This window comes from Anas acuta, chromosome 29 (genome assembly GCF_963932015.1).
Source record: "Anas acuta chromosome 29, bAnaAcu1.1, whole genome shotgun sequence".
Classification (NCBI taxonomy): domain Eukaryota; kingdom Metazoa; phylum Chordata; class Aves; order Anseriformes; family Anatidae; genus Anas; species Anas acuta.
In genome coordinates this window covers 2,458,437-2,469,641 of record NC_089007.1, presented here as the reverse complement: position 1 = coordinate 2,469,641, position 11,205 = coordinate 2,458,437, and the positions used below count along the sequence as shown (strand labels likewise).

The window sequence follows — 11,205 nt, the reverse complement described above, 5'->3', positions numbered from 1 at the left end:
CTGGGGTGGGGGGAAGGAGCCCCGGCTGCCCCACACCGATGCTGCTCGCCCCGGGGGTGCTGGGCTGGAGGGTGCCCATTGCTCCTCGTGGCTCTGGCTTGTGCCGCCCCAGAGGGGGCCACCCCGATCCTGTACCCTGCTGGTCCCCCGGGAGGTGTCACGTCCCCAGGACCAGCTTTGGGATGCTGCACAGCCCCAGAAGCCGAGCCTGGGCTGAGCGCAGCTGCCTGCGTGCCTCAGTTTCCCCACCCAGATGGGGCTCAAGCAGCCACGCGTGGCAGCAGCCTCCTTGGCACAAGAGGCAGCCGATGCGCGGAGTCAGCGCGGGATGACGTGAAAACAACCCAGAAAACAAAACTGCTGTCAGCAAGGACAAGTCAACGGGGTCACCGGCCCAGGGTGGAGGGGGAGGAAATGACTGAGGGGTGAGGAGGAAGCCAAACCTGGCCCTTATTACACCAAACGCTGCTCACCTGTGCCAGATGATGCATCCCTGCGGGGTTAAGGCTGTTGCAAGGCTCCTACGTGCACAGGGTGTGTTGCAGGCAGCTGTCGAGTGGTTTGCTGCTCAGAAATCCCCTCCTCTGGGCTAGAGGGGGCAGTTGGTGGGGGGCGATGCCCTTAATTTGGGGTGGGGGCAATGCTCCCTGCATGGGGAGGTCCTGCCCTGGTTCTGCTGGCGGCGAGGGCGCAGGGGTGGGCAGGGGAGGTGCTACAGCAAGGGTTTTTTTTTTGTCTGTGCAGCAGGAAAATGCTGGGCCCTGGGGTTTAGGCTCCGGGTGAGGCTCCCTGAGAAACCCACGGTGCCACATGGGAAGCAAAGGAGGCAAAAAGCAGCAGCCGAGGCGCACCCTGAGGTGCACACCAATGGGTGCCGCCGGTCCCATCGCTCTCCTGGAAGGGCGATGCTTGCGGACACCCAACCAGCCCCCAGAAGGAAGGGGATTGGGATATTTGGGATATTTTCCTGCTGGGGCTCGGGGCAGAGCCCCATAAGCAGCTGTGGTGCTGAGCTGTGCTGGGGGCTGCGCAAGAAGTCGTTACCCCTGCAATTAACGGGGGGCTGAGGGGGCAGGAGGGGATTTAGCACCAGGTGCCAGGGAGGCACCGAGTTGTGGCTCTGATCCATGGGGACGTGGGGGCTGTGGGCAGGCAGGGAGCCCCCTCCCCAGAAGCTTTCCCTTTGCTCCTCCATCGCTGCCCGGAGGGGGGAAACTCGGGCGCGAGGAGTGGAGCAACGCAGGGAGCTGGATTTACCAGCCCTCCTCCCATTCCGGGCAGCCTGTAATTAGGACGTGCGCCTAACGAGCTTTGCCAAAGTCGGGGCGCAGCCTGCCCGCGAGCTCCTCGGTGGCACCGGGCTCCTCCCTCGGCTCCCGGGGCCCCACATATAGCAGGGAGCGCCGAGCAGCACCCACATTTCCAGCTGGTTTCTCCGGGGTGCTCCCAAGCGCCCGGCTCAGCTCCTGCAGGATGATGAAGCCCTGGATGCTCCTCGTCGGGGTGGGGATGGCCTTGGGCTGCGTGGCCGGCCGTGAGTAGCAGGGCCTGGCTTGGGGAGGGGGCTGGAAGCGGGCTGGGGGCTCGCTGAGGGTCAGATCCAGCAGAGGTTTGTAGGGGAATGGGTGGAGGGTGGTGGTCCTGGGGTTCCTCCGGCTCTGGGGGCTCAGCTGGAGAGGAGGGGGCTTCGTCCTTCTCTTTGCTGCATTGTGAACCCCCCTGAGTTGCTCCCCTCTGCGTTCCGCTGGGCTTTCTTCACCCAAATTCACCTTCCTCTGCATCCTGGGGGAGGATTAGAGGCGATATTTCCCCGCTACCTTACCCCCAGTCCTCCCGGCCGATGCTGGAGGGGAGCTCGTCGGCTGCAAGGAGAGCACGGCACGAACTGGGGTGCCTTCCCCATCACAAACACTGCCCAAAAAAGCCACCAAAGCCCCGCTGTGCTCCCAGACAGCCCAGCACATCCACACAGCCCATCCCACAGCCCTGGGGCTGGGCATGGACTGGTTGGGGTGGCTATACTGGCACAGCCCCAGTGTCCGGGCTGGAAGCGCACTGGGATTAACTGGGGCTCCCAGCACCGAGTTGCTTCTCGCCCTGGTTTCATCCTGAGCCAGGTCCCGGCTTTTGGTCGGTGAGCAAAGCCTCAGGGGTGCTGAGTGAGAGCTGTGATCTGCCCGCACAGCCCCAAAAGTGCTGGCAGCTCCCAGGTCATCAGCTGGGATCCTGTGGGGCAGGTCGGGTGGCTCCGGGAAGTGGATTTGGCGGCGTTTGGTCATCCCATCCGTCACGCCGAGATCGTCATCGCGGGTGCTGGCTGGCGTGTGGCACGGCCTCTGGCTGGAGAAGGGCACGTGGTTCGTGTGGGGTAAGGGATTTAGGAGATGGGGCAGAGCAGCAAGCCCAGGACGGGGCTCCTGGGGCATTGGGGACGGAGCACAATGCAGGTGGAGCTCAGCCAAGGCTGTTTGGAGGTGGGCTTGGGTGGGTGAGCAGGAAAAAAAAAATGGTTTTGGCACAATGCTGCGCCAAGGAGCAGCTTCTGGGCATCGGCTTTGGGGCTTTTTGTTTCCAAGCATCCTGCACGTGGCCGGGTGTTGTCCTGGCCGTGTTCTCACATAAAACGCGAGCTGTAATCCCTTCTCAAGAAGGGAGTTTCATCACTTTTCTGACGTCGCCAGCAGGCTGGATCTGGCCTGGAGGTGAGCGGAGAGGAATTTTTGCAAGGCAGGTGCAGAAGAGGAGCTGCTGCTGCAATCCTTGCTGCTTTTGCAATCCAGCTGGTGGGCTGCCCTGACACTTTGATGTATTCTTGTCTTGCTTAATGCAAGCACCGAAACCGTCCTTGCTTGGAAGCATCACCGGGGTGTGCTGGAGCTGGGGAGCAGCCGGCGGGGCAGGACAAGGGACCTGGGATGAGATGAGCAGCCCCCTCTAACTGGACCCCAAATTTCTCTCTGGAGCAATGTGGAGAGGTGGTGGGACCCCAGCCCCTACCCGGGGGAGCGAGGAGCTGGGGAGCATCTCTGGCTGCTCATGGCGCACCTCTGCGGTGTAACAACCACCCCGATCCTCATCCAGGCAGGACGGTGGTGGAGGTTTTGCCCAATTACCCCCAAAATGTTTCCCCTCACCTCGGGGAGCAGAGCTGCTCGGGAAATAGCCCACGTTCTCCCCATCAAAACCTCCTGGCAGAAACGAAGCAGCGTTTGCTCCCATCCAAAAGCTGCGTTCAGGCAGGGACTGGCCTGGCTGGAGAGCTGAAAATGAGATATTTGACGGTGATTTTTGTCTGGCTCGGTGCTCCCAGAGAATATCCGTGGGCTGGGCGAGCCCCGTCTCACCAGGGGCCATTCCGAGGGTTTGGTTGCCAAACCCACATCTGGCCTCCACTTGCCTCATCTGGCAAGTGGAGCTTTCTGCTGGGGAAGGGCCGAACACCAGGGGCTGGTCCAGGGAGCGATGGCTCGGAGGAGAGGGCAGGAGGATGGTCCTGGGTCCCCCCACCCAGACCCCATCACCAGCAGCGTTTGGGCACGGCTGGCCACGTCCTCCTGCTCCAGCTGCCCTCCTCCAGCCCTGCGAGCTCTCCCACCAGCTCTTCTCTCCCCAAAATCTCCAGCAGCTCCTCTAATTTGACCACCAGGAGTGCCAGGCTGCCCTGCAGCTGCTCAGCTCCGTTTAGGTTTGAACCTCTCCGCAAGGCGAGCAGCTTCTTGCAGTCAGCCCCGTGCCCTGCGCTGGGAGAAGCCTCGACTTGCTGCTGCTGTTTTTCGTGGTAGAAACTGATGCTGAACTCGCTCCTCCAAGGGATCTGCAGAGATCCCAGGCTCAGCTGAGTCACTGCATGTCCTGGTGCTGGGTTTTGCTGCGACATGCTCGGGCAGCACGCGCCCCGTGACCGTCTTGGTGCTGGCTGGTGTGTGGGCAGCTCCTTTGTGCCTTGCGCAATCCCTCCCGCTGGAAAACGAGCCTGGATGTGTCATCCAGCCCGACTTAGCCCAAATGCTGCTTTTGGGATGGAGAGGGGTGCTGTGCTGCGCCATGGGGGTTGCAGCTGCTGTACCCACCGGGGCTCCAGACCTGGCTGTCCTGCTGCACGGATAGGTGACACCAGGGTGCACGAGCGATGCTTGTCCCCAAAACCATCGGGTGGCCCTTCCCTCTGCAGCCCTTTCCAGTTGTTCCTGCATCAGCATGGGTGAAAATGGGACAAAAATAGCACTGAGGGTGAATTTCCTCAAGGAGCACCCCATGAAATCAAGCAGGATTGTCCTTGCAGCAAGACCAACCAACAGGGGCTGCTGGGGCAAAGAGGTTCTTCCTCCCAAATCATCACCTGTAGGGCCACGTTTCTGCTGTCCCCAAAACCGACAAATAGTTGGGGGAAAACGGAAAAGAGCAGAGCAAGCAAAGTGGCTGCAGAGAGGAGCCACCCAGGGTGACCTCGGAGGTCAGGCTGCGCGCTGCTGGATCAGGATCTGCCCCGTGGGCACGTTTCGCTGGCTGGAACCGAAGGCAGGCCACCCAGAGGTGTTGCTCGCCGTGTTTATGCTGCTGCCTGATTGCAGGTTTGCAAGGGAAAGCAACACCCTCTCCTCCAGGGACCGCTTTGCAGGCTGGCTCGGCTGGGGCATGGCCTCTTGGCACATCCCTTGGGGTGACGGCACCAAGGGGGTGTCGGGGAAGCCGTGCCCAGGCTGCCCCGTTCATCAGGAGCATCGTGGGCAGAAAAAAGTCACCTTCCCCAAGCACGATGCCTCCTGGCTGTGCCTTAATTAAAACCAAACCTCTGCTCCCACCTCGGTCCCCTACAGCCCAATTTGCTTGGCAGCAGGTGGCCCTTGCCCCTCGGAGAGGTGGCATTTGTGCTATTCAGAGCACGGCTTGAGTTATTTTTAGCTTTGCCACAACGCGTAATAAAGCGCGGGCTGCCCGATGTATTCATCACATAAATAGTTCGGCGGGGAGGCCCCAGTTTGCCCGGCGTGGCGGAAGGACTGGTGGACGGGTACAAAATGAGGGCGTCTGGAATGTGGCACTCCTCCGCGCTGGGGACGGCTGGGCCTGGGGCGCTGCCTCTAAGCCTGGTGTTAACGGGGTGAATCAGAGCAGGCAATTAGTGGTGGGGAGCCAAAAAGGTGCTTCCCCGTGCCAAGCGACCTGCCAGGGACCCCGGTGTGGCACGTGGCTGTGGCCGAAGGGGAGTGACCCATGGAGATGCGTCCTGGGGACTCAGCCGGTCCAAATGCCACCCCAAAATGTTGGGAAAGGAAGGATCCTGGACAGCTTCACGGCGGGAGCTTGGTCCTTTTGGCTCCCCCAGGATGGGAGCAGGGAGGGAATGCGCTGAGCTATGGGTTTTGGGGTGCTGCAGCATCCCCATGGGCTGGGGAATGAGGAATTGGCCCAGCTCCGGAGCAGCTGGGGCTCCTTTCCTCGCTCCTGGACACCCTCAGCACCGGTGTCCCCATGCTGTCCCCTGCCACCAGCCAGGACCCAGAGCCACACAGCAGCTTGGGCAGAAGACAGAGATGCTCCCAGATTTGGGGATGGATGATGCAGGGCTCCTGGAGCACCCCGCAGACCACGCTGTTGTTTCTCTCCCCCAAAAGAGCTGTACACGGCCCCCGACTCCTGCAAGGGGCGCTGCGAGGAGCCCTACAGCAAGGAGGACGAGTGCCACTGCGACGCCGAGTGCGAGAGCCACTACAACTGCTGCGAGGACTACTACGAGCACTGCCGACCCGGTGAGCACTGCTGCCTGAGGAGGGGGCTCCGTGGGGCTGCTGGAGCCCGGCTTTGGGGTGCCAAGGGCTGGTTCCGTGCGGGCATCCACCCGTTGCCGCTGCGCACTTGTGCGCGTGGTGTTGGGCAGCCCCAGCCTGCGTCTCCAGCACCCTGAGCCCTTTTTCTTGTTTTTGTGCAGGTGGGGAACGGGGCGAGGTAGCAGCACGCAGGCATGCTGGCGGTGAGTGGCTCTGGGTCCCCTCTGTGTGCCTCTGGGCTGCTTGGCACCTCTTGTTTTGGCACCTTTGAGGTGCTGCCATCGTTTGTGCAAAGCCTCTGTGTGCTGGTGCTGAGCCTGGGGGTCGAGGACTGATGTCCCCCTCTCGCTTAATGAAGGCTCTTGTCCCCAAAATGTGGGGTTGGTGCTGGCTGGGACCCCCCTGCACCCTTTGCGCCCCGCGGTCACCCCGCACCTCTCCCCGCAGAGGGTTTCTCCAGCAGCCGCGATGCCATCAGCGACCAGGAGCTCCTGCAGGTCTCCGAGCAGCTCTACGGGGCCGATCACAACAAAGCCCGGCCCCAGGACATCACCATCAACCCGCAGTACCGGGCTGCCCCCGACGAGACGGATGACCAGGAGGATCGCTCCCCCCGGCCGTGAGTGCGCCCCGGCACTGCCACCAGCACCCTCACCACGTGCCGAGGGACCTGGCCGTCTGGAGAGGGGTCCAAAAGGGTCTCCAAAAGGTTCCTCTCCTCCCCTCCCCAGGCTCTACGCGTTCGTGAATGAGAAGCTCTTCTCCAAACCCACCTACGCCAGCTTCATCAGGCTGCTGGACAACTACCAGCGGGCGACGGGTCGGGAGGAGGAGGTGACAGCGGAGGAGCTGAGGGAGCAGGACACCTTCCTCCGGGAGGTGATTAAGACCGAGCTGATGAAGAAACTCTTCGCTTTCCTCCATCAGAAAAGTGAGTGTGGATCCTGGGAGGAACGGGGTCCCTGCGTGTCCATCCCCCAGCTCCTATTTCCCTGCCTCCCTCCCCGTTCTGCTTTACCCGCAGACCGCTACGGCTCCGAGCAGGAGTTCCTCGAGGATTTGAAGGAGATGTGGTTCGGCCTCTACTCCCGAGGCAACGGCGAGAAGGACTCCAGCGGCTTCGAGCACGTCTTCTCGGGTAGAGCCGGCGCGTCCCGGTGGGATGGGGTTAGGGGGTGGGCAGCGGAGGGTGCCCGGCTCACCCCAGGGTCTCGTTTGTGCCTAGGGGAGGTTAAAAAAGGGCAAGTGAGCGGGTTTCACAACTGGATCCGCTTCTACCTGCTGGAAAAGCAGGGACTCGTCAACTACTACAGCCACAACTACAACGGGCCGGTGAGTGCTGCCACCATGGGAGGGTTTGGGCAGGGAGCCCCGACCTCGCTCCATCAACTGTGTCCCGAGGGGGGCAAACGGGGACCCCCCGGTGCATGGGGCAGAGGTGCTCACCCCTCTGCCCCCCTACGTGGACTTTGGGGTGGAAGCAGGGTGGGGAGATCTGGAGAAAGTGGTTGCAAAGGGCAAAAGAAGCTCCCAGACAGGAGCAGGAGTGAGGCTGGGAGCCTCCTGGAGAGGGCACGAGGGTTTTGCTCGGCTTCCAAGGGTCTCAGCCCCCAACCCCCTTCCCCTGCCCTGCAGTGGGACTCCTACCCCGACGTGCTGGGGCTGCAGTTCAGCTGGGACGGCTTTTACAAGGAGGTGGGCTCCGCCTTCATCGGCTGCAGCCCCGAGTTCGAGTTCGGCGTCTACACCTTGTGCTTCATCGCCCGTCCTGGGAGGGCGTAAGTACGGCGCCGCGTCCGTCCGTCCGTCTGTCCTCCTGCCACCGAGCCCTCCTGCTCCCCACGGAGCAGCTGAGTCAGCCCCTGAGCGCTCAGCATGGTTTTTGGGGGCATTACGGTTGGGATTGGGATGGGATGGGGACACCGGGAGCATTTTGGGGAGGGAGGAGAGGTGAGCATGGGGCTCAGGGGTGGGATTGGGATGGGGACATGGGGACACCAGGAGAGCTTTGGGGAGGGGGTAGAGGTGAATGTGGGGCTCAGGGGTGGGATTGGGATGGGATGGGGACATGGGGACACCGGGAGAGCTTTGGGGAGGGAGGAGAGGTGAACGTGGGGCGCACGGTTGGGATGTGGGGACATGGGGAGAGCTTTGGGGAGGGGGGAGAAGTGAACGTGGGGCTCAAGGGTGGCACGTGTGTCCCCTGTGTGTCCCCACAGATGCCACCTGAGCCTGGGTGGCCACAGCATCAGCATCCAGACCTACACCTGGACCAAGTCCACCTACGGCCCTGGCAAGAAATACATCGCCACCGCCTACGTGATCTCGCCCTGAGGCTGCCCCCATCCCGGCTGGGAGGAACGGGGCGGCCGCAGCCCCACTGCTCCGGGGCCCTGGGCTGCCCCTCGCTGCAGCCCCCCTGTGTGGGGCAGGATTTGTCCCCCCGTGCGAGGGGGGGAGCCCCGGGACCGACGTGGGGCAGGACGGAGGTGGCTGTGGCCCGCGTGGAGGCAGCGAGGGGAGGGAGGCAGCAGTCCCAGTACCTCCCAGTGATGCATCGCCCAGTTGTGGCAGGAGAGCAGGGGGCAGAGAGGGACCTGCAGTGGAAAGAGGCCCCCCCGAGTGGAATAAATACTGACCCTGGACGGAGATGCGGTCACCTCCTCGGTGTTGGAGACCCTGCTCTTGCTGCTGTGCCCCGAGGGATGTGCCGTGGGCATCAGCAGCTCTGCCAGCCCCCCCCCCCCACACCCCAGCCCCATGGATAGGGTGGGCTTTGGGACCCCTGGGTGCTGCCAGGTGCTCCCCAAATTGCCTTTCCCCTGGGGCCACCCCCTCCTCCCCGTCCCCTGCTCTTATTTTACCCCATCAGTGCGTGTATAAATGTGTGTGCAAACGGATAAGGAGTGCGGGGCTGCTCCTTTCCATCAAGGACCCCAAAAAGACCCCCCCATGGTCCTGGCTCCCCCATCCCATGGCAATCCAACGCCTGAACAATCCTCCTGGAGATAAAGTCTGCAGGGGGAAATGTGTGCAGGGAAATATCCTTAATATCCCCTTCCCACGCAGGTGCACACATGCGCAAAGTCCCGGCTCTTTTGGGGACCCCAGGGGACAGCGAATGGCTGAGAACCCCCCCAGGACCATGGCAGGAACCCCTTCCCCATTTATCTCCACGGCTTCTTGGGGGCACCTCCTTGTTGCCCGGGGTCTGGGCCACCAGAGGGGCGAGGACATTTGGCAGAGCAAGCCCTTGCCAGCCAGGCTCGGTGCCCCCACCCATGCCACTCACCCTGTGGAGTGCCCCCCAAAACGGGGGACCCACGGGGCTGCCGTGTGCCCGCGGCTGCGTCCCTGGGGACCGTCACAGGGGAATTGGGGTCTGCAGAAGGTGCATCCTCCTCCCAGAGCCCAGCTGTGCTCTCCGTGGGGGCTCTCCCCAGTGGCCCCCATTCCCAGCACGGAACTGGAGCTGCTCCGGGCTCCTGGGGCTCTCTGAGCACGGGCGCCCCAACATCTCCTGCGCTCGGGGGCACAAATCCCAAACCCTGTGGGCAGCTCAACCAAAGGAGATGGCACCCATGGAGCTCTATTCCCCACCTCCCCACGCTGTCCCAGCACCCTCGGGGGGGGGCTGACAAAGACCCCTACCACCCCCTTGCTGCTTGAGCCCCCTGAGCTGCCCAGACCCCATCCTTTTCCCTACCCATGCACCCTCTCCTCCTCCCCTTGGCGATTCGGGCGCCGTGGGCAGGACGGCCACCCTCTTGGGGGTGTTGGATCAATTGTCATTTTATCTGTGCCCCCCCCGGCTGCCTTCCTGCACCCCCTGGGCTTGCAGCAGCGCCGGTGGGTGCCTGGGGAGGGGATGCTGAGGAGCGCTGAGATTTGAGCTGCCCGACAGATGGCCGGCTGCGACCGCGGCTGGGGAAGGGGTGGGCGTCCCCGCGCCATCTGCCAGGGGTCACGGGTGACCCCCAAACCCCGCCGCAGGGAAAAGGAGGGGTGTGAGAGGAGGTTGGGGGGGGGAGGGGGGGGGGCATGCCAGAGCTTGATTTACAGAAATGCGTTTGGGATGGGTGCGGGTGGGCTCCTCACTGTTGGATCCCCCCCCAACCCCAGCACCGCTCCCAGGGGACGCACGCAGCAGCCCGGGGGGCTCGGGGAGGTGCCGTGCTGGTGGGGTGGGTGGCAAGGGGCAGATTGTGTGGGGCAGGGCACGGGGGGGGGACAGCGATGCCCCCGGTACCCTCATGCTCGCTGGAGCTCGTCCCGAAGCTTTTTGGTGTTTTTTTTTGGGGGGGCTGCTCGCTGCGGGGCTGCCTTGGCACAGGACCCAGCTCCTCCTCCTGGTTCTGCTCCCCCCCCAGCCCCATCCTCCACTCGTGCCCACCCGCTGGCCTCGATACCCCACACAGCAGCCTCTGGGCTGCCCAATTCCCCTTCCCTCTCCACCCCAGGATCTCTTCTTCCCTCTCCATCCAGAAGGATCCCAGGTGGCACGGAGAGCTCAGATCCCCCGCGGTTGCTGGGCACCCCAGGGCTGCCCTCCCTGCACCCGTTTTTGGGGTGAACGGAGGCGAAACCCCGCAGGGACGGGTCACCCACCTTGTGCCTTTGTGGGGGTGGTGGGTGCGGGGCTGGGAGATGCTCGGGTGGTGCTGAGGAGCTGCTTCCAGAAGGATTTGGGATCCCCGGGTTGCTGCAGGCAGGAGGGGAGCGAGGAGGAACGAGGTGGGCACGCACCCGGCTGGCTGCGGGTCTCGGGCCGTGAGCTGGGAAGGCTCCAGGGAAGAGCTGGGAGGGCTGAGTGGACCCCAAAAACCCCCAGCAGGTTGGTGTGGGCACGATCCTGCCCTTCTGCACCCACAGGACCAGCAGGATGCGGCCGAGGACCCAGCAGACCCCTTGGGGACCAAAAGGGGTCCCCCAGGTCCACCCCACCGGGCACCCTGCGCTGCAGGAGGGGACGGCGGTGTCACCCCCAATTTGAGGACCCCCAGCCCCTCCCTAGGGTCACCACCATATCTCCTCTCATCTTCCTGCCCCTTCTGCCCTGGGGGGGGGCACAGGGGGACCCTCCAGCTTCCCCCCGAGCGTTGGGAAACCGAACAAAACGAGCGGGGAAGAAAGGGAAGGGGCAGGAGAGGGGTGGAGAGGAGGGGCAGGTGTCAGCAAGCTGCCTCCAGCCATCTGTTGCCAGCTCGGGGACTCGGTTTCCCCCCTCCCTCCACCCCAGCTCTGCGTCCGATGGGGCCGATGGATGCTCTCCAGGGGGGGGGCAGCACGGCAGCGTCCCCCACCTGAGCGCAGCCGCGGCCGGGGGGCTCAAAGTGGGCTGGGGGGCGCAGCAGCTGAGCTCCTGGAGAGGCTCGGGGCTCCGCTGCGCTCTGCTCCCTGCAGCGAGGAGGAAAGGGGCTGTCCCCTCGTGTCCCCC

General features: G+C 63.5%; 1 protein-coding gene across 1 annotated transcript; it reads left to right on the top strand.

Moving 5' to 3' along the window:
- The first annotated feature begins 76 nt into the window (after positions 1-76).
- ENDOU (endonuclease, poly(U) specific) lies at positions 77-9,606 on the top strand. The gene is made up of 9 exons (XM_068663427.1): positions 77-1,534; positions 5,616-5,750; positions 5,930-5,971; positions 6,216-6,387; positions 6,500-6,699; positions 6,793-6,906; positions 6,994-7,100; positions 7,404-7,546; positions 7,988-9,606. The coding sequence occupies exons 1-9, from the start codon at positions 1,474-1,476 to the stop codon at positions 8,100-8,102; spliced, it is 1,089 nt and encodes a 362-aa protein (XP_068519528.1). The 5' UTR covers positions 77-1,473; the 3' UTR covers positions 8,103-9,606.
- Positions 9,607-11,205: the final 1,599 nt, after the last annotated feature.